The sequence below is a fragment of the Copadichromis virginalis genome, linkage group LG15 (assembly GCF_057382275.1).
Source record: "Copadichromis virginalis isolate Kocher_CV1m ecotype Utaka linkage group LG15, C_Virginalis_male_GT1.1, whole genome shotgun sequence".
Taxonomy (NCBI): Eukaryota; Metazoa; Chordata; class Actinopteri; order Cichliformes; family Cichlidae; genus Copadichromis; species Copadichromis virginalis.
This window is the reverse complement of record NC_140632.1, coordinates 4,562,085-4,582,592: the sequence shown is the minus strand read 5'-3', so window position 1 is coordinate 4,582,592 and position 20,508 is coordinate 4,562,085. Positions and strand designations below refer to the sequence as shown.

The window sequence follows — 20,508 nt, the reverse complement described above, 5'->3', positions numbered from 1 at the left end:
TCCTACCCTGTCTGTGCTTGTGGGTTTCAGTCTGTGTACGTGTGTGTGTGTCTCTTTGTGAAAGAAAGAGAAATAGCGATTAGGCGCAGAGAGAGTGACAAATAAAAGAAAGGAGGAAAGAGAGTTTTATTTATTATAGTCGGAGTCTCTTGAGGGGAAAAATCAGGCTGGCTGGAGATCATTTTAGAGAGGTGTGGCAAAGGTGATTTAGTTTAGTCTCTGCAGGGTGAAAGCAGATTCATCTTCTAAGTTAATTTTTGTTTTTTCTTTGCTGTAATCCACTTTAGATCACTCTGGGTAGTGTTGATGTTTGCTGTAGCACTTTAATCCCTCTCCTGGGGTTTAAATGACAGACTTTTGTCACGTAGATATGCCACTGACAGCTGTACAGTATCAGCCTGTCTCTACTTACGTCCTATTGTTAATGACCTGTGGCCAGTTTTCCTTAAAATGACAGGATCCATGTGACATAATACGATGACGAAGCTATTAGGTTATGAAACCACTCCAAGTGTGCGTATTTGTAGCCAACTGTGAGTCATGTAATGAAAGCTGAGTCATGTAAGCACTACTGCATTCTCACTAATACCCAATACCCTACTTTGAAGGACAATCTTAAGGAAGAGCTGTGTCCCAGATCTGAGTCCACTGCAGGCTCTTGGTTGATGAATGGAGTAGCTGTGAAGCATTTTAGAGGGGGTGGGGTGGTAAGGATAAGGTATGGTCCCTGTCCTGTGCACTAAATGTTCTCCGTTAGGTCTGTCCGGGAGTAATGTGCCTGCAGGTGTAGTGTATGACCGTGGATGTACAGGCTGACGTTTAACAGTAAAATTCTTCAGTATTCACTGCAGTAAAATGCTGACATCTGCGTAACACTAGACTTATATGTAATTTTCCTCGCTTTTCCAGGGCGACTATGAGCGTCCATCACGCGATGACAGTCCCCAGGTCGCAGGTGGTGACACGTACCCCCGAGGGCCTCTTAAGCTACCTCAGAGCCACACGAAGCCGCCTGGCTACCCCTCGGTGCACCTGCCGTACCCCCCGATCTTTCACCATTACAAACCCTCTCCTTACCATCATCCTCCCTCCCAGCCCAGTCCACCATATACCCCGCAGGTACAGTATGTTCGCTAACTTCACATATAAAAACTGCATCATAGTGATGATTCAGTTTGCTACAGATTGCAGATTATACTCTGTGACTTTGGTAAGTTAGCTGAGATCAACACTTCCTCCAGGTTTTTAACTGTAACCATCTTAAATCTCTAACTAAAGTAGCTCTTTCCCAAATTGATTCTTTAGAAAATAAAATCATTAGGTATATAAGCCATGTTATTTCTGTCTTTTTTTTATAACTTTTTCATCCAGGGGGCCTACTCACAGCCTTCGTCACCTTACGTCCCCCCAGGGGCTTATCCGCCTCCTTCCTGGGGGTCAAGCTCTGACACGCAGCCCTCCAGAGTTTCCCATGAGCAGTTCAGAGCAGCACTTCAGCTGGTGGTCAACCCTGGTAACTTGAAATTAAAGGAACATTGAAATGACACACAAGCATGTGACAACTTGATAAATGGACGGAATGGACACTTTACCCAAATACACATACATTCATGCAACTTGTTGTTTTTCTACATCCAAGTGTTTCCTGTCTAACATTCAGAGTTTCATATAGCAGTATTTAGAGTCTGTAATGGCGTGAATAAACTGCAGCTTGAGTATCTAGCAGAGGCATGCAACTGCAACTTCTAGATGTTTTTTTTTTTACATTTATATCTTTCTTTGTGTCTGATGTTGCATTAAAATGAGGCACGATGTTTGTGTTCTCCTCCAGGCGACCCTCGGGAATACCTGGACAGCTTTATTAAGATTGGCGAGGGATCCACAGGTATTGTTTGCATCGCCACCGAGAAGCACAGCGGAAAGCAGGTGGCAGTGAAGAAGATGGACCTCAGAAAACAGCAGAGAAGAGAGCTGCTTTTTAACGAGGTATCAAACAACGATTACCTGAGAAACTGTCCTTAGCTCATACTATAATCCAAATAGTTCTGATGTCGTATGTTTGAGTGAATTAATCAGGTGGATTTAGATTGGGGCCATAATGACCACAGAACTAACATTTGTCACAGATTGTTGATAGCCTAAGCAAGCGACAGTCGTGAAACTGTTTTAATTAGCATAATAAAAATGCCACTTTATGCTAATTAATGAAACAAACAGCAAGAGTTCAGTTTGCCCTTATTTCCCTAACATCCATCCACAGCAATTAAACCACTAACACATTTTTTTTTGCATCTGTAATGACATTTATTGACTAAACTGAAGACGTGTTTACGCCGAAAACCTTAAGCAAGAAATGTATTCGTGACTGCTCACATTCATGATGTCCTGACAAGCTAAAAAATGAGCTGCATTTCATTTGCCCAGGAAAAAAAAAGTCTAATGTATTTAAATGTGAACTGAGCGACGCTCGGATTGCATTTCTGCCCTGATTCTTTTGTATTTTGGTCTCTGTTTAGTGTGCATGAGTGGGAGAGAGAATGCATGTATGTAAGCATGAGTGCGAGTTGTGGAGCAGCGGGTGTTCAGCGGGAAAGTAATTTGTTTCGTGTAATCCTATTAATTTGAATGTAATCCTTTTATGATTAAGCCTCCAGAACATGTTCATATTAGACAAAGGGGAAGTTGAATTAATATTGAAAAAATGAAATTACATGAATAGATTCAATAAACCACTGGAATTGTAGATAATTTTTTGTAGCACATTTTAGCATACATTCTTAAATATGGTATTGAATTGAGGAATTTCAGAGAGAAACCTTTTTGAGGCTCAAAGCATGATTTTTATTTCATATTAACAGTGTAGTAACAAAGTATAGCAGCATAATAACAGTGACAGAGCCAGTGTACTACAGTGTCATTAGTAACGATACATACATATATATTTCTCTGTCTGTGTTTTAGGTGGTGATCATGAGGGACTACCATCATGAAAATGTTGTGGACATGTACAACAGTTACCTGGTGGGAGACGAGCTTTGGGTCGTCATGGAGTTCCTGGAGGGAGGGGCACTCACTGACATTGTGACTCACACCAGGTAACTGCTCAATGCACAAATGCTGAGGTAAACCATCAAGCTGTGTGATGCGGAGCTTGGAGGATGTAAGCTGTTGTTAGGGTTATAAAATTATAAAATATAAATTATAAAAGGACATTTTGAAAAACAGGATAATTATTTTGCTCAAGTAGTTAATAGACGTCAAACTCAACAACCAGGTGATCAGCATGTAAAGGTCCTGAGGCACGTTTTAACTTTTAAGTGATTAGTAAGATATTCCCTAAAAATGAATCACGGATTCAGCATTGCAAGAACCAGGTAAAAATTAACGTGTTACATCTCGTTTAAAGTTATTGTCCAGTCGAACACAGGCTTTTTAAACCTTTATTTTACCATGAAGGCTCATTGACACCATACTCTACTTAGGAAGAGAGACCTTGGCATTGAAGCAGGAATACAAGCTGCTAATACAGAGTCTATCAAAAGGAATCATCTGATTTCACAGTATCGTTCACTGGTAAAGATCAGAACACGTATTATAAGAAAGAACGGATTCACGAGTTTCACATGGCTGATGGCGGCTGCAGTGACTCCAGACATGCTCACAATAATGTGTGAGATGAGTTTGACTATCATATGGAGATGCGACCAGAGAAGGACACATTTAACTTTTGAACATTGTGAGTTGTATATGTAAAAGTTTATCTTCAGCCATGTATTTTAAAATGTCCCGTAAGTTTTTATGTCTATTACTTTAAAAAATCTAGCTTTTTGAAATTGGATGATTCGTTTTGATACACCCTGCATACTAAATGAAACATAAAGTGCAGCATATTTATTTACACATTGTTCAGCTGGTCATTAATGCAAATATCTAATCAGCAACTCGATGCATTTAGGCATGTACACGTGGTTTCGCACAGTTGTTGTCAGATGGGCTGACAACAACAACCAGAAACTTGTGATTTACTGGTTCACACACAAACATCTCTACATTTTACAGAAATTGGTTGAAAAAAAAATCTATTGAGTCCTACTTCAAGCAAGCGCCTTGTCAAACAGAGCACCTCTGGGATGTGGTGGAACCATATAATTGCTTAGTAAGAAAATGCATGTTCTGCAGATGTGTAAAATAAATAAAAACACTGCAGAGACAATCAGCTTCCTTCTCTATTGTTACCTAAGTTTCAAAGGACCTTATAGACAGACTTTGCTCCCTTCTAACAGAGCCAAGTTTACCTGTTTTTTATATGATGTCCATCCTCTCATCCAAGAAAACTAGCGTCATTCAAAAATGTGAACTCATCTTTATTTTTAATTATTTTATTTTTCAGTTCAATGGCTGTTTTCAGACTGTCTGAAAGAGTTAAAGTATCAGATTTTGAAGCATTATGTAATACTTTTATATAAAAGAAGAAATCAGGCCACAGCTTTGTGTGTGTCATTTGTGTTCGTTTTGACTGGTGAGATTGACGGAGAGAGAATCCACATGGGAGGGAAAAAGGTTTATGTCACCTTTTAAAGGGCGTGTTGTTCAGATGATGTTGCTGACATCAAATGGATTTTAATATAACTTAGCAAGCACTGGTGCGCAGTCGAAGTTCAATTTTTTTTATTTTATTTGTTGCAGCTGACACGAACAGGTGAATAATTTTGCAAGGCGCAGAGGAAGGACCGGCTGAGACGATACGATGCTCCGATAGTTTCAGGATTATCGTTCTCCAACTTTTCCAAATGGTTTCTGTGTTACTGAGTTGCGTTTCTAAGCTGCTGCCTCATTGTTTTAAGCTTACTTTGTGCTTGGTGTTTAATTACAGTCATTTGCGCGGAGTGTCAGCATTAGCGCTGCGCGGTGTCGGATGCTAATAACACGCTTTGGCGAGGCTGAGCACCGCTGCTGCTGTGAAGTATTTTGAACAGTCTCCCACACAGATGTTTGCTCGTTTGTGTGCTCGGTGCATGCATGAGAGAAAGTTTCACCACGAGTGCTTTTAAAAGTACTCACGGAAAGCTCATAAAACTGGATTTTAAACAGAATTTCTCTTTTTGATAAAGACTCACATACATTCACCCTGTAGGGTCAGTTGCTTTTTTTTTTTTTTTTTACCTTTTATTAATATTATCAGAAAAAGTTTGGAATAAAACTTAATAGATGTCCTTATAAAATGTAGATTGATTAGTATGCAGGCATAAAATAAAATCAGTGAGAAAATACCGCAGAAGGGCTTGAGCGGTGTATTTTCTTCATCAGTAATTTCTGCCATATTTGTCCAGGTGAAAGCCTGCTGCTATTTCTGTTAGGCTTTTTGTTGTGGAAATAACTGCTGCCTGCCTCGCGTTGTGCAAGCCTCATCAGCTTGCTGGCAGCAAACACACAAACGCACACACGCTCTGAGATTTATGGACACATGCGCGCTCAATTCTAACTCACACAGGCAAGTCTGCAGCGGGAGGAGAATGGGGGGTCTGCAGAACTATTTCAGTCACGTTCAGATTTCAATTATACTTTTAAAGTTGGGTAATGATCTGCACTTCGAGGGGATTTTTATCTAGTGTAAATGCAAAAGCATATGGGTTTGTGTGTGCAGCTGTGTGTGTGTGAGTATGAATGCCTTAGTGTTTGTGTGTGCACCTTTTGTCTGTGTGTAGGTGCATGTGTAATTCTCCTCCCTTTGACAACCTTTACAGGCTCATTAAAGTTGTTTTTCACTTTGTGAAACAATTTTCTATTTCACTGATCCTGCCTCCATGAGTGTGTGTGTGTGTGTGTGTGTGTGTGTGTGTGTGTGTGTGTGTGTGTGAGAGAGAGCTCATTTGTTTGTGTGTGTATGGGAGCGTAAGAGGTGATTCATTTTCACGTACGCGTCTCCATCCCATTCACTCCGAGTTAGCCGGTTGTTTTTCCATTAGCAGAAAGCTCATTTATCTCTTGTGATTGTAAAAGCATACATGTGTAACAATAAAATATGCTGCAATCTGTAGAGTGTGATTATATATGTTTAATATTATGAGCGTATGTGTAGCCCAAAGGGTTGTTTCTCATAATGTAAGTTTGCAAGTAAGTGCCCCAATAGCGGGAACGTTACACTGTATGATAAAGAGAAGTGTGCAGAAGGGTTGCAAGCATGTAACATCATACTGCAATGCATATACAGTATATGTGCATCTGCATCCATCTGTATCCTTAGTTTGGGGTTTAAAACAAGCGCGCTTCTTTGTGCACATGTATTGTATGATTGCAGATTAGAGCGCACACAAATAAGCACACAGCACAGCCCGGCCAGCTGGGTCTAGAGACGTTAATGTTCAGTGGAGCTGTGAGTTTCTACATGAACTCAGTGAGACGCGCAGCATCGCCCCCTCTCTCCATATGGGACCCTCCTGCCTGCTCGTAGCTAGAAACGCTGCAGGCCACAGTGGGATATTTTCAAACTGGATTTCTACTCCATATCCTCTATAGGATGACTCTCAAGTCTTAAAGCCAGTCATTTTTGTAGCTCAAAGAATAAAAGTCAGTTTTATTTATGAATAAATGTTTTCTCGCAATGCACAGCACATGGAGAAAGCACAGGCGACAAAAATGAGCTTACTGGATAAAAACAGATAGCACATTTATTTAAAAGATAAACTACAAATTGTGGAAATAAACAGTTAGCTATGAAAATAAATCTAATCTGATTAAATAAAATATTTCTGACAGGCCGTGTGTGTGTGTGTCTCCTTACAGGATGAACGAGGAGCAGATTGCTACGGTGTGTCTGTCGGTGTTGAAGGCTCTGTCCTACCTGCACACACAGGGCGTCATCCACCGTGACATTAAGAGCGACTCCATTCTCCTGACTAGCGATGGCAGAGTAAGTGCACGTGCATATTTCTATTCATCCATGCTCCTCTTGGGATGCTATCAAATTAGTCACTGCTTAAACAGTAATCCACTAAACCCCAGGTAATAATAACCTAAGCTGCTATTCTTTTTCACTGGTCTCACACACACACACACACACACACACACACACACACAGTCATTCAACACTCACTGACCTCCATGGGTGCCTGTCCTGCCGCTTGTCAACAGCCAATGCCAGAAACTCATCATCATCCATTACCGCCGTGCCCTAGTAATTAAATCCTGCTTAATGCCTCCTAACGAGTTGATAAGACATGATTAACTGAAGCTTAATTAAGTGCTAATATATGGGATTAGTGTCTTCTGACAAAGCTCTTGATCACAAGAGGTCAGTGCACTTCTGAACTAATATATTCTATTCTGTATGCCCACCAACCTGCTTAGTAGAGACTGGAACCATGTACTGTATATGTGTGTGTTTACAGATCAAGCTATCAGATTTTGGCTTTTGTGCCCAAGTTTCCAAAGAGGTACCCAAGAGGAAGTCCCTCGTGGGCACACCCTACTGGATGGCACCAGAGGTTATCTCAAGATTACCTTACGGGACTGAGGTGAGGACACATGCACAGAAATAACATTATTCTACTGAGGAGTTCAGGAGCATTTCCCTGTATATGTTATGCATGTATGTTTACTGTCCTGGCTGAATAGACTGAATGTTTTTGCGTGTTCAGGTGGACATCTGGTCTTTAGGCATTATGGTGATTGAGATGGTGGATGGAGAGCCCCCTTACTTCAATGAGCCCCCTCTGCAGGCCATGAGAAGGATACGAGACAACCTGCCCCCACGGCTAAAGGAGTCCCATAAGGTAAGAAAAGTCGAAGGCGAGTTCTCAATAAGTAAACGGATCAGACTTTTGCCAACAGCAGAAGAAAATGTTCTTAGAGCTGTCAACTGTTTAGCTGTAAAAACGCATCTCTGTGTGACAGCTCACCAGTCACACCTCAGGTGCAGAGAAGTGCAAGGTAACATTTATGAACTTATATTACAAAAGTACTACAACTCTTTTATTTTTGAGACACATGGATCCTGTAAATATTCATATGAAGCTACGGGTATTTAATTAAATTAATAGGAAAGACTTCTACAAACAGCTGTAAGCAACAGACCAAAATTTCAGTTCATGTTAATGTGTTTTTTCTAACTCAGATTGCATTTATTGTGAGTATCATTACTCATTACATAACCTAAGACTGGTCTGTGTCTATGTATGAGTATGTAATAATGGATACACCAGAAATATGGCAGTTGTCATATCTGAACAAAATGGGAATTTCAGTAGTTTTAATCATAAACCAAAGTACTGAACTGTTAAGATTTTGGGTAGATCGTAGTGCTAATTCAAAGTAAAGTGAACACCAAAGCCATTACAATTCATTCTAATGGGGACAGAATTTGGTGAGCGGTTGCTGGAAATTGTTGGCAATTGCTAGTGTGAAATTAGCCACAAAGATGTAGTGCACCAAAAACCTCCTTGGCATTGCTTTGGTTTCTAGCAGATTGCTGTGGTTGCTTGTGCTTTGCATGGCAAGCGCTCCTCACCAAGTGGTGACGAAACTTTGAGAAGTGCAGTCGAAACTGGAAATGCGTTCGCCTTAAAATAAAAGTTTCCCTTTTTGAAAGGTGTTGATTGCAGTGGTACAACCTGTTCTCATGACAGTGCGTTGCAGGCTTTAATCTAATGACTCGTGTTGCTGTTTGTCCCTCGAAATGTCCTTAAAGACGGTTTTATATCAGTCGACACTCACGTGTACCAATTAAAAAACTCAATAATCTGCATTTGGAAGGTCGTGAACAAGTAAGTTGTGTTGCCTTTCAGGCGAGAGACCCAAGTTTGAGTCATACATGTCAATTCTTTTTACGCTTCATTTGTATAATATTCATGCATGTAATTCATCTAGCAGCTTTTAAAAACAAAAAGAAGCTCAGGAAGCTACCAAAATATCTTGGTTTCCATGGTGATGCCTCGCTGTTTTCTACAAAACGTACATGCTTCTGACACTATGTTTCCTATTGAAGTACATTACTAAAATGTTCATGTTCCCATGAACACAAAAAAAAACAGGAGACCACAGGAATACCAACAAATGCAAGGTTGTTTTTTTTGTGTCACAGCCTCTTTGTGATGACAGCAACGTCTGGCAAAAACACGACAACCAATCAGGGAAGACACATTTCCCACTAGCAATTGGAGGTTGCCGGTGGTTGCTGACTGGTCTAAAGTCATGTGTGACTGACCTAAATGTTCCCAAAGTTGATGAAGAGATCGACATCTGTGTTGTCACTAAAAGTGTGTGTGCGTGTGTTAATTTTACTGCTGTTTTTTTGGCTATGTTATACTCAAACCTAGCTAAGCAGATGAATTCAAACATTTGCTCACATCTCCAGGTGTCAACCGTGTTACGCTCCTTCCTGGACCTGATGCTGGTGAGGGAACCGTCCCAGAGAGCCACAGCGCAGGAGCTCCTCCAGCACCCCTTCCTAAAGCTCTCGGGACCCCCTTCCTGTATCGTTCCCCTCATGAGACACTACCGCCATCGCTGACCTGCTGACTCAAACCCCAGCCCTCTCCTCCACTAAAAACATTCACATAAACACACTACCAGGGTGGCACTGCCCTCACCCAGCCAAAACACCCCACTGCTTGGTGGTGTGCCACCAACTTTCACACCTGTAACCGTGAAGTAGATTAGCTAGAGGAATATCTAAGACATACATTAATAAAAAAAATTAAAAAACACAAGACAAAGCAAAGAAGAAAAAAACTATTGAAACCATGAACTGGAGTAGAAGAGCGTAATGTGCCAGAGGAAACTCTAGACATCCAGTAAACTAAGCAGACTGCCTCGCCCTGCTGCAGTCTTCTTTCTTCCCAGACTGTAAGTCTTCAGCGCCATGTAGACTTGTTGTAGCCATCCAGAGCTTCTCAGAGGGGGTGTGACAACATGGAAGGACCCAAAGCGACCAGCGTGCTGCTCCAGACCCGAGCAGCAGAGGGCAGAACAATCAGTGTGAAGAGAGAGCGGGTTTTTGACTGGTCACGACTGTTTACCGCGTCGTCGGTTCATCATAAGGAGCGCAGGCTGCTGCTCAGAGACGAGCTCTCTCGCATCTCTTGTCACACACTAACAGTGAAAATGTATTTTAGAGAAACCTGTAAGTTTTTCTGTACAGTTTTGATAACTTGCAGTATTTTATCGTGTCGTAACCATTGTGATATGAGCGGTATTAAATAGAGTTTCTGCAGAGATCTTTCCTACTGTTTATAATCCAATTTTTGCTTAAAGATATAAGAGATATCCCAAATAAACCCACCTAAAACCTGTTACTAAAAAAAATACTAAATATATTTATTATCTTACATTTGTAGACAGAACTTCCATTAAATGTTGGGAAAAAAGGGTAATGTCAGAATTTTGTATGACATTTTCAAATATTTATTTATTTATTGGAACTGAAGGTATATTTTTTTGGTAGTGTGGCCTTCTTTTGTTTGGTTTTTCTTTTTGGGTTTTTTTTGTTAGGTTTTGACTTCAATTTCTAAGAGCGCATTTGGCAGACAGTCGGTTTATCATCCAAGCAATACCCCAGACCTGCTGTATTTATGAATCCATGACGCCCTGTATTTATGATACTGTAACAACATCATGCATTTAAATGTAGCACAGACTGAGTGGATTTGAGAAAGGAAAGAAAAAAAACTAGCTTCACGCAGACTTGTTTTTTTTTTTTATATTAGCAGTCTCACTGTGTTTCTTTCTTAATGCCAAAGAGGCGCCTGTCCAAGACGCCTCCCTACCGCACAGAGTTTAGGATGCTGATAAAAGGTTTTCTGCTCACATCCTCGCTGTCATCATCTCACTCCTTATCCCACCTCAGTCAGTCAGACACACACACTCGCTATCACCGGAGCTTTGCTGCCATTCTCATCTCTAGTTTGGACCAGGAGAACAGTGTTATCCCCTTCCCTGTTTTTACCCATCATTCACTGTGATATGTAAATATGACTGTGTGTACGTGAGCCTGTGCGTCTGCGTATGTCAAAGAGCAAAAGAGGTGGAGAGGTGTTTATCTCTACAGCATCTGAAAGTGTGTGTGTGCGTGTGTGTGTTTGTGCGTGCGCTGCTGGCTAAGCCTTGACAGTGAGTCAAGATTTGAATGAGTAAACACTTATCTGTGGTGTTGGCTTGTATAGTGATATTGCATGTTTGTTATCAGTGAAGCTGGTTTCAATTAAAAAAAAAAAAAAAACACCCATAAAAACATCAAGATGTGTTGCATGGATTTTTCCTTCATCACCTTATTATGCAGTCGTCTCTTCTTCTTTTGTTTTTTTAACAGCACACTGTCAGAATATCCTAAAGAGGTCTTTTCAATCATCAACAGTTTATTTTCTCTTTGTTGTTTTTGGGTTCTCATTTCCAACAATTTCACCTGTATTTCACCTCCGAACACAGAAGCAAAAAAAGACACATTCATGGATCAGTGTTGCCATAATATATTAGGTTATTTCTCTCTCTTCCCTCTAAGCCATTTCCCTCTGAAACACCATAATGGGATATTGATTTAGCTCGGACAGAGAATGGAGCTTCTTTCTCACAGGAAGATCGACAGTGGTCTAGTAAATAAAAACACAGCTACCTGGGCCACTGAGAGTATCAGTGAGGATGACACCAGCTTGTAGAGTCAATGTTTGAGTTAGTGGAAAACACTCATCTGTTCCAAACACAACTTTTGTGTGTGAGTGTGTGTTTGTTTGTTAGTTTTCTAAACAACCTTTGGGAGGTATTTGAAATAGTTTGTGTCTTTAAATGGAATGATTTGTAATGAAGCAATAAAAAACAGATTATTTAAATGTGTTTATATACCATAACAGGCCTGCCAAAGTTGTTAGACCACCTTTGGGCTAGTTCCTGCTGCTGTAGGGTCTCAAGGATTGACACACACACATGCAGCTCTTATTGGGATATTTTTGTTTTATGTTATGTTTTTTTTTAATATTATTAGAAGATTTAAAATCTTTTGATTCATTACTTAGAATTTTTTTAATAATATACTGAAAACAATAATGTACATGTATCTATCTTTGCAGCTCATAAAGGAGAGGCAGAGATTTGCACTGGTTTCTGTAATGTACTGTCCTCCCTGCATTCAGTGTTGTTGTAGGCTAATAAGGTCACGGCCTCAGGTGTAGTGCATGCAGGTTACCTGGTGTTGCTCACTGGACTGGATATGAACTAAACCCTTTTTAACAGCTATGATGCCATCTCCTTATGACGCCCGAACAAGTAAAACTAAAGGGATATGCCCAAATCAAGGAATTTTTTAGGCCTTTTTCACGCGTGAGACTTGTCTGTAGCTAATAAAAGCTGAAGAAAATCGCAGCTTGCCGACCTTCGACAGTAAAAGTCCAACTGGAAAACTTGGAATTTCCTCCAGAATAAAAGAAGACAGGCGGAAGATCGTGGCTGCAGTTTTTGAGAGTTTGTGAAGCTCAGCAACAGGTGAGTTTTCCTCAGTTGTTGTTAGCATGTAGCTTTGTAGCAGAATGAAGGCCGGATGCTAACTTTTTAGAAGCGTCAACAGCTAATTGAAAATATGTATGTCAAAGTAAAGCATTCCTATCTGTGTTAACAAGCACAGATATCCTGCTTTGTGTTACCCGTCATGTAGTGGTTGAATTTAAAAAGCTTATTCGAGGTTAAACAGGGTAAATTCTCTGTCTATGTGATGCTCTTTTGTACAGTATGTTAAGCTCAGGTTGCTAATGCTAACACTTAACGTAGCCGCACAATCATGGTACCTCTTTGTAGGCCTACGGGGGATTTAAGGTTAATGTTTTAATAAATGCATAAATAAATACATCCAAAAATCTATGATTTTTTTTTAAAATTAAAAGTATATGCTTCGATTGCTATTTGTTACAATATGTGTCAACTTACTTTTTTCTAATGAGTAAGTTATTCTAACATGAAGATAAGTAAAACAATGTAATATAAAACAATGTAACAGATGTCTTGAGCTATACCTGGCTTCTTTATATTTTCCTTGAAAAATTAGAAATATTGAAATGAAAACATAAATGAACGTTCTTAGGTAGCTTTCTTTTGCTGTCCTTCAGCAGTCTTTAACAATAGTTCTCCAGGTTTCTTTTGTTCTGTTCTCTCAGGATGACCCCACACTGCTTCAGTAATGTCAGGGTGCAGTTCTCTAGAGAGGCCAGTCCATGACTGATATTGTTCCACTGTGTGTGTTTTTTATTCAGGTATGCTTTTACTGCACTGAATGAAAATGAAGCTATTGCCAGTAGCAGTCAGGTACAAAGACTGGACTGAATGGGATTAAAAAAGCAGCAAAAGCCCAAAGAAAACCTTTGAAAGATCTTCCTGCTATTGCTCAAGATCACTTTGATTATCAATTAAATCTACAGTGCTTAACAAAATTATTTGACAACCTATCATTAAAAAAACAACAACATTTTCCAAATCTAATCAGAAACTTTTCATATTATTTATTAGGCAAATAACAAACAAAATTCATATTTATACCCAAATTTGAGCTGGCACACTGAACTCCAGTATACCATTCAACCAATGGCATCTCCATCAAAAATGTTAATATACTTCACTATTTTTTTTCTTCATTTTTGTAAACCAACAATTTATAAATTCACAGATAACAACAATAATTGTATTTTGGCATATATATATATATATATATATATATATATATATATATATATGGTGGTGGCTAACCAACCGGACATAGTGGTGGTAGACAAACAGAAGAAGATGGCCGTAGTGATCGATGTAGCGGTTCCGAATGACAGCAGTATCAGGAAGAAGGAACACGAGAAGCTGGAGAAATACCAAGGGCTCAGAGAAGAGCTCGAGAGGATGTGGAGGGTGAAGGTAACGGTGGTCCCCGTGGTAATCGGAGCACTAGGTGCGGTGACTCCCAAGCTAGGCGAGTGGCTCCAGCAGATCCCGGGAATAACATCGGAGATCTCTGTCCAGAAGAGCGCAGTCCTGGGAACAGCTAAGATACTGCGCAGGACACTCAAGCTCCCAGGCCTCTGGTAGAGGACCCGAGCTTGAAGGATAAACCACCCGCAGGGGCGTGCTGGGTGTTTTTATTTATATATATATATATATATATATACACATACACACACACACACACACACACACACACACACACACACACACACACACACACACACACACACACACGTGTGTGTGGTGTGAAAATTGACTTTGAAAGTTCAGTAAGTTAAAACAATACATTTCAAATGTCAAAGGAGCTCACAAATTTTTAAGTTAATAACATTTTTGAGTGAAATTAAGCTGACACACAGCTTTATACTTTTAATAAATTTGAGGATTTAAGTTTCCAGTAGTTAGTCTGATTGAGAGGACATCTACTTTGATGAGTTACAACCGAGGATGATGTATAACATCCATGCCGCTGAAACAAATCGGTGTAGAAGACACAAATGTCCTATTTATTTTCAATTAAACAAAACCCAGTGTCAAAATCAATACCTCATCCCAGCAGCGTCTCCTCAGACGGGTGCATCAGTCAATTTTTCTCAGTCACCTTATTTCATTCATCCTTTTTTTGTCTTATTCACCAAAAGATAGGAAATAAAATAGTGATTTATTTTTTCATTAGAGCTGAAAGAATGAGACTTTGTGCTTTTAACACTGTAGTAGATAATAGTGGAAGTAGTTTGACAAAGGAGTAGACGTGAGTCCAGCAATTTATTTAGAACGAAACAGAAGAGTACGGCACAGGATTGCATCAGCAGAAGTTTATGCATAGAATTTGATTCTGAAAATAATTTACATATATTTATAGTTTTTTTTTTCCCTTTAGTAACCTCATTTTCATAAACACACATCTCATCATTCAGTGAAATTCCTCGCTGTTTAGTACATAGTTTGTGTCAGATGGATGCATTTCTTTCTGCCTCTTGATATGTTCTGTACGTCGGTGCGGACATCAGATTTGCTGAAGTCAAAGCAAAAACTTTGAATGCCACTGTACTGCACACTACAAGACTGTCAACACTATGGTTGCATTCAAAATGTAATAATAATAAGAGGATTGGCTAAAAAAAAATATATGAAGGTAAGCTTATACAGAACCAACAGGAGAGAACTGAAATAATTTATCAGCCATTCCGGGAAGAGAAAGAGAGAAGAAGGTGGAAAGACAGCAGAAGCAGAAATTTCAGACATTTCTTTCAAAGACAAGTTGAATAAGATTAGGCAGAAGTGACCAACTATGATCCAGTGACGCGATGACTTTAAAAAAACAAACATACTATAACTTAGAGAGGTCTGAATAAAATTAGTTATTTTCATAAAAGCTTTACTTTTTTTTCTTATTTTAATTAAAACTCTAAGCAGATTCTAGACCAAGATTTAATTCAGTAGCCGGTGAAATTATTGTTTGTTTTTTTTTGGTGGGTTTACACTCCCAGCTAAATCCATGACAGCTCCCCCCTCCCCAAACTGTCCCATTAATTTATGTTTCAGCTTTTCAAAAGTTCTTGTGGGCAGTACATGCTACACATTTATCAATCGAGGATTCAGCCCAGTGCGGGGGTCACGATTCTCTGTGGTATTAGAGGCCTGGAACAACAAGGAGACAAAGTCTGTCATCAGGTTAGCTTCGGAGAGAGCCGAGGGGAGCCGCTGCTGTGCCGGTTCACTACATGTTCTTGTACATGGAGCGATCTCTGGGGAGCTGGGGCTGAGCCGCTGTCAGCTTGAGGTGAAAGTGGTAGATTGTGAGGATGATGACGATTATTAGGCCCAGAATGAGGCCCAAGATAAGGGGGAGGGTCTCCTCCAGGCGCTCCCGCTGGTCTGTGATGCATTTGTAGGCTGCAGAAAGTAGAATGATACACAGTCTGTATGAGAAGGTGATCGAACGTGACTTACAAAGGGCAAAGATGGTGTGTAGATTATTTCAGAACTTATTTGTATTGCATGCTGGATGATATTTTTTTATACCTGAACTATATTGTTATACATAATATCAGGGTATTCTTTTATTCTATTCAGATTTAAGGCTGAACTTCATTTAGTTGTGTGAGTTATATACTTTTCAATGACAATAAATTGAATGCAGTCTAATCAGATGATTGTTTTCTTGATGAACTGAGTTTATTGTCTGGAAAGATTAAATTACCAGAAAAGACTGAGACTTGAACCAGTCAACATATTAGCATTTTTGCTTAGAGGTGACTCAGAGCTGTTTGATTTTCTGTCGTCACTTAGATAACTTTGGATGTTCTTGAAATGCATTAATGTCCTTCAACCTTTCTGCTTGTAGTTGTTGACATGAAGGAGACACACACGTGGCATCTCACAAGTTTAGTCAAGCATCTCTGTTCTCTGGACTTTTTCTCAGGGTGGCTGTAGCTCAGAAGGTAGAGCAGGCCATCTATTTATTGGAAGGTTGCTGGTTCAATGCCTGGTTGTGTTCATCGGGTTTGTTCTACTTATGTGCAACACAAGGTAGAATTCTAATATTTCAACAAAATTAACAGTTTTGTTTTTTGTTATTCTTTTTTTGCACAATTGTTGTGATGATCACAATAAGTCATATCTCTTTTGGTTAGACTTTTTTTTTCTCTTTTGTGCATTTTATAGTTTGATACACTGGTGTTTGTGGGAGTGGGATAGGACACCTAAGCCATCATTGGATGTACAGTATGTATATGGGGGTTAAAGTTGAAGGTGCTTCTCCCCGTGGACAGCAGTTATACACACTAGGAGAAAGGCAGTGAAGCATTGCACAGCCTAGTTTACAGCAGCTAAGGGACAAATGATTCTTACAAGGTGATTGGACAGAGAGGTGAGTACGTCTATAAAAGCTGCATTCAGGGCAAGGATATGACTGCACTCATAAACTCCTAATGACCCCCCCCCCCCCACCCCCTTTTTTCTCTCTCTCCCCCTCTCTGCATCTCTTGTGTCCCCACCTCCTCTTTTTCCTCTTGTCACCCTGGCGCCTTCTCTGCAGCCCTCATACTGCAGCAATAACACCCCCCAGAGAGCTCTGTTTGCGAGTCAGCAAGAGAGACGTACAGCTGTAGCACTCTGAACCCCCAGGATTTCTCATTATCATCATCATCATCTCTGTTGTTCCACAAAATGTGTGACCAGAAAAGCATGATAGTGTGTGTGGCAGCAATCGGGCAGTTTTTCGTCAAAGGGGTTTTCTGTTGTGCTCTTACGTTCACTGAACATGAAGTCAGATGCGATGTCAAAGGGCTGGATCTGGATGTCATACATGGAAACGGTGATGCCCTTCTGGTGGTCACTTGAGATAAGAGTGAGGGTCTGCTGTGCCGTGCACACATAGGAGCGCCCGGCAGGGGTCACCAGGGCTGACAGCCGGTGGGTGCTGGCTGTGTGCTTCCCAGCTGGAGAGAAATGAAAAGGGGGGGGGGGGGGGGGGCGTGTTGTGAGTGGAATGTGAAGGAGGACATTATGATGCAACCAACACTAAGGTGCTTGTGTATGTAACTGACCTCTGGTTTAATGTAGAAAGGATATCCAAGTTAATAACTTGAAACATTCAAAGTATAATATAGGTGGCTCCTGTTGAAATTCTCCAAAATAAAATGTATTGAGTAACGAACAAAGTCTATTGGGGAGTAATTGTTTTTTGGAAGAGGTCCGATTTATTCATCCGGTTTTGTTTTTTTTCTCACTCAGTTGTTTAAAAAAATAAAAATGTGTAATCTCAGCTAAAAGTCACAGGGTGAAAAAATAAAAAATAATTAAAAATCTAAATTAATTTAGCTAAAACTCTTAATTGATGTTGGTGGGCGAAACTCCTACATTCCTACACGAATCAGCCTCTAATTCCAGCTTAATGCTGCTGGGAAATGAATGAGGGGAAGTTGCGCGATGGAAATTGCTGAGTCTGAGACTCACGGTTGTATGCGTTGATGAAATGCGATGTCTCCGAGGTGTCGTAGACGAACTGAACCTTGCTAATCTTCCACACCTCGATGCCCTTGTCACGGAATTCCTGCAACACACGGGGAGACATAAACACTCACGCACACATGCGTCAAACGACGGGAAAGGTGATTTGGCCTGCGCTCGCGAAAAACTGAGTTACTCGATTTTTTTTAAAAGACTTTTGTGTTGAAATCTTTGGGAAATTACCAAATTCTGATACATTTGTTAAATTTACTGGGAACGTTTATTTTAAACCAGAACCAGTAGATTTAATTATATTTAAATCACGGGATTTGCACTAATTTTACACAGGCTACGCGCTGTTTCTGCGTGTCAAAATAATGTAATTGGCAGCCAATTTGTGAATGCACGCATTTTCTTAAGACTTATGGGGATATTTTGGTTACATTTCATGTAGTGTAGATACATTATTTTCGTTTACTCGCCTTGGAAAAGTAGATGCGGAGGATGTAGGCGTTGTTCTTCCAGGTTATGTGGATCTCTGACTCGGTGCTCTCACATTTCCCCTCGATTTCTGCGCCACGGGGGAGAGTGAACGACGCCTGCTCGGTGATCAGCTGCAAAAACATTCAGCAAGCGTCAAGGTGGCAAATAGCGGACTGAGTTTCCAATGAAAGAAAGCATTATCTGTGCGCCAGATTGCACTGTAGTGGTATATAATACAACTGCATGATTCTGAATTTTTTTTTAAAATTAATTTTAATCTCTTTTAAATGTTTCGAAAAGTTTGCTGTTATCCGTTCTTTATAACTGGACTCATAAGAGAGAGGTCAGCATTTTGCGCACAGCCGTGGGTCACAAACGCATATTTTAAATTTATCGTAGGCCTAAATTTATTTAAAGTAACTCTTTCTTCTTAACAGGAGTTTAAAGAAATCACATTGAATACAATGTAAATATTTTACATCTTAAAAATCCCGTTTCCGATGTTTCGATCCGTTTTACGCACAAACCAAAACGTTTAATTTTAAGCGGGTTTCTCTCATTCCTGAAGCATGCGTTGTATTAAAATTCAGTGGGGATTCCTTACGTCTATCCCGTTGAGTGCAAGCACGTCATATGGCACGAGGAATTTTACAGCGAACTCCACCATGAGACATGTTGTGCCGTTCTCTCGAACCGCGAAGATGGCTTTGTCTGGGTTGTTGGAGAGACCGGACAGGTTTTCACCTTCCTGCTCAGCCAGCACCACGGACAGCGCCAGCACACCTGACGACAAGAACAGAGGAGGTGAGCCTGGTGACAAATGGCTCGCAGACACACTCACGCACACATTTGGGCCACCCCTGAAAACATGCAGAATCAGCAGAATCTGCGTCGTAAACGACTGGAGTTTAAGCTGAAGCCACCTGGCATCTTTTAGATCACCTCGGTTTCTGGTGACAAAGTCAAAAACGGGTTAAAAAACCGAGAGTGAAGTCTGCAGTATCAGGGGAGCAACAGCACATCACGGACTGCAGTAAGAACAGCCTCAGGAAGTGACAAAACTACAACTCTTCTTACATTTGAAGCTCTTTTTTTCCCACCCAAATGAGGAGATAAATAATGGGTGAAATACGCCAACTCATGGAAATATAAGAGCACGCGCGCACACGGAGCCAGTAGTGGCCAGACACAAGCAGTGCACGTGCACGCCCATACACTTACACACACTGCAGTAAGGAGTCACGACAGCTTCACACACACTTTCTTACCAAACACAGTGAACAGCAAAAGTCGGGCGCTCTCCGTGGTGCTGAAACCGAGACGTCCCATCGCTACCAGCTTCCCCGGAGCAGGAAAAAGAGCGGGGGCTAAGTGACTGGGCAGCCGGTGCTGAACCCGCGAAAAGAAAAGAGAGAAAGGAAGGCAGTGAGGGGAGGGAGAGAGAAAATGACAAAAAGAGAGAGCGAGAGAGAGAAATGGGGGGTGGGGAGAGAGAAAGAGAGGAGGATTGCCTCTTCTCAGCGCCAAGAAGTCACGCTCAAATCATCGTGAATGCTGCAGGAAAGAAAAAAAAGTCTCCAGGTTGGGCGTGAGATCCGGTTTGCGCCGCAAAAGCTGCCCGGCACCGAGGAGTTCTGGCTATCCAAACCGACCTCTCCTTTCAAGGTTGACAGGCTTTAACCCAGCGACAGCCTCTGCACGTTATTAACGTCACGAAGAATGATCCCTCTTTTTTTTTTTTTTTTTTTTTTTTTTTTAAAGGAAAGAAAAAGTCGCTTAAGTTAAAAATGATCGCGGCATGCAGTGTCAGTTATTCCCGCAGTGCTGTGGTATCCATGTCTGTGGTAAAGCGACTGCAGGTTGGGGTTGAAATGATGGATGTCTGGAGGGAAACACCGACAAAACCTCTCCCCCTCCTCCCTCTCTCACTATCTCAAACTCCACTTGTGCAAGGTTGAAGCCAAGTGCGTTTGAGAGCGAGAGCTACAAAACGCTCATAATGAGATTATCACTCTTTCTCTGCCAAAATAAGAGGGGTGTGAACCCGGCACCGGAATCAGTACAGCACTTAGCTTTCTCTAACTTTACACAAGGATGATTTTGAACCCA

The 20,508-nt window shown here is 40.7% G+C and overlaps 2 protein-coding genes and 1 long non-coding RNA gene across 6 annotated transcripts in view; 2 read left to right on the top strand and 1 right to left on the bottom strand.

Annotated features, from left to right (window-relative positions):
* pak5 (p21 protein (Cdc42/Rac)-activated kinase 5) overlaps positions 1 to 10,351 on the top strand; it is an 88,490-nt gene extending 78,139 nt beyond the window's left edge. For all 4 annotated transcript variants that reach the window (XM_085431433.1, XM_085431431.1, XM_085431432.1 and 1 more), the window contains 8 exons: positions 910 to 1,119; positions 1,372 to 1,513; positions 1,832 to 1,986; positions 2,962 to 3,095; positions 6,784 to 6,910; positions 7,389 to 7,514; positions 7,638 to 7,772; positions 9,353 to 10,351. In XM_085431433.1, coding sequence (XP_085287559.1) covers positions 910 to 1,119; positions 1,372 to 1,513; positions 1,832 to 1,986; positions 2,962 to 3,095; positions 6,784 to 6,910; positions 7,389 to 7,514; positions 7,638 to 7,772; positions 9,353 to 9,508 — 1,185 coding nt within the window. In that variant the 3' untranslated portion in view covers positions 9,509 to 10,351. The remainder of the gene's footprint in view (positions 1 to 909; positions 1,120 to 1,371; positions 1,514 to 1,831; positions 1,987 to 2,961; positions 3,096 to 6,783; positions 6,911 to 7,388; positions 7,515 to 7,637; positions 7,773 to 9,352) is intronic.
* A 1,618-nt stretch (positions 10,352 to 11,969) lies between these two features.
* The window catches only part of LOC146691569 (uncharacterized), a 28,501-nt gene continuing 19,962 nt past the window's right edge, over positions 11,970 to 20,508 (top strand). Inside the window, exon 1 of the long non-coding RNA XR_014915075.1 lies at positions 11,970 to 12,468. This is a non-coding gene — a long non-coding RNA (uncharacterized LOC146691569). The remainder of the gene's footprint in view (positions 12,469 to 20,508) is intronic.
* Positions 15,393 to 20,331, bottom strand: lamp5 (lysosome associated membrane protein 5). The gene is made up of 6 exons (XM_085431421.1): positions 19,668 to 20,331; positions 19,004 to 19,182; positions 18,399 to 18,530; positions 17,923 to 18,019; positions 17,217 to 17,405; positions 15,393 to 15,858 (listed from the first exon to the last, which is right to left on the bottom strand). Exons 1-6 carry the CDS (start codon positions 19,726 to 19,728, stop codon positions 15,683 to 15,685), a joined length of 834 nt encoding a protein of 277 aa, XP_085287547.1. The 5' UTR covers positions 19,729 to 20,331; the 3' UTR covers positions 15,393 to 15,682.

Excerpts from the sequence above, each read along its gene's own strand:
- lamp5 (XM_085431421.1), bottom strand. The coding sequence starts at position 19,728 with ATGGGACGTCTCGGTTTCAGCACCACGGAGAGCGCCCGACTTTTGCTG. Across the intron at positions 19,183-19,667 it reads TTTGCTGTTCACTGTGTTTG|GTGTGCTGGCGCTGTCCGTG; the intron begins GTAAGAAAGTGT and ends TCTTGTCGTCAG. Across the intron at positions 15,859-17,216 it reads TGACTTCATGTTCAGTGAAC|CCTACAAATGCATCACAGAC; the intron begins GTAAGAGCACAA and ends TACTTTCTGCAG.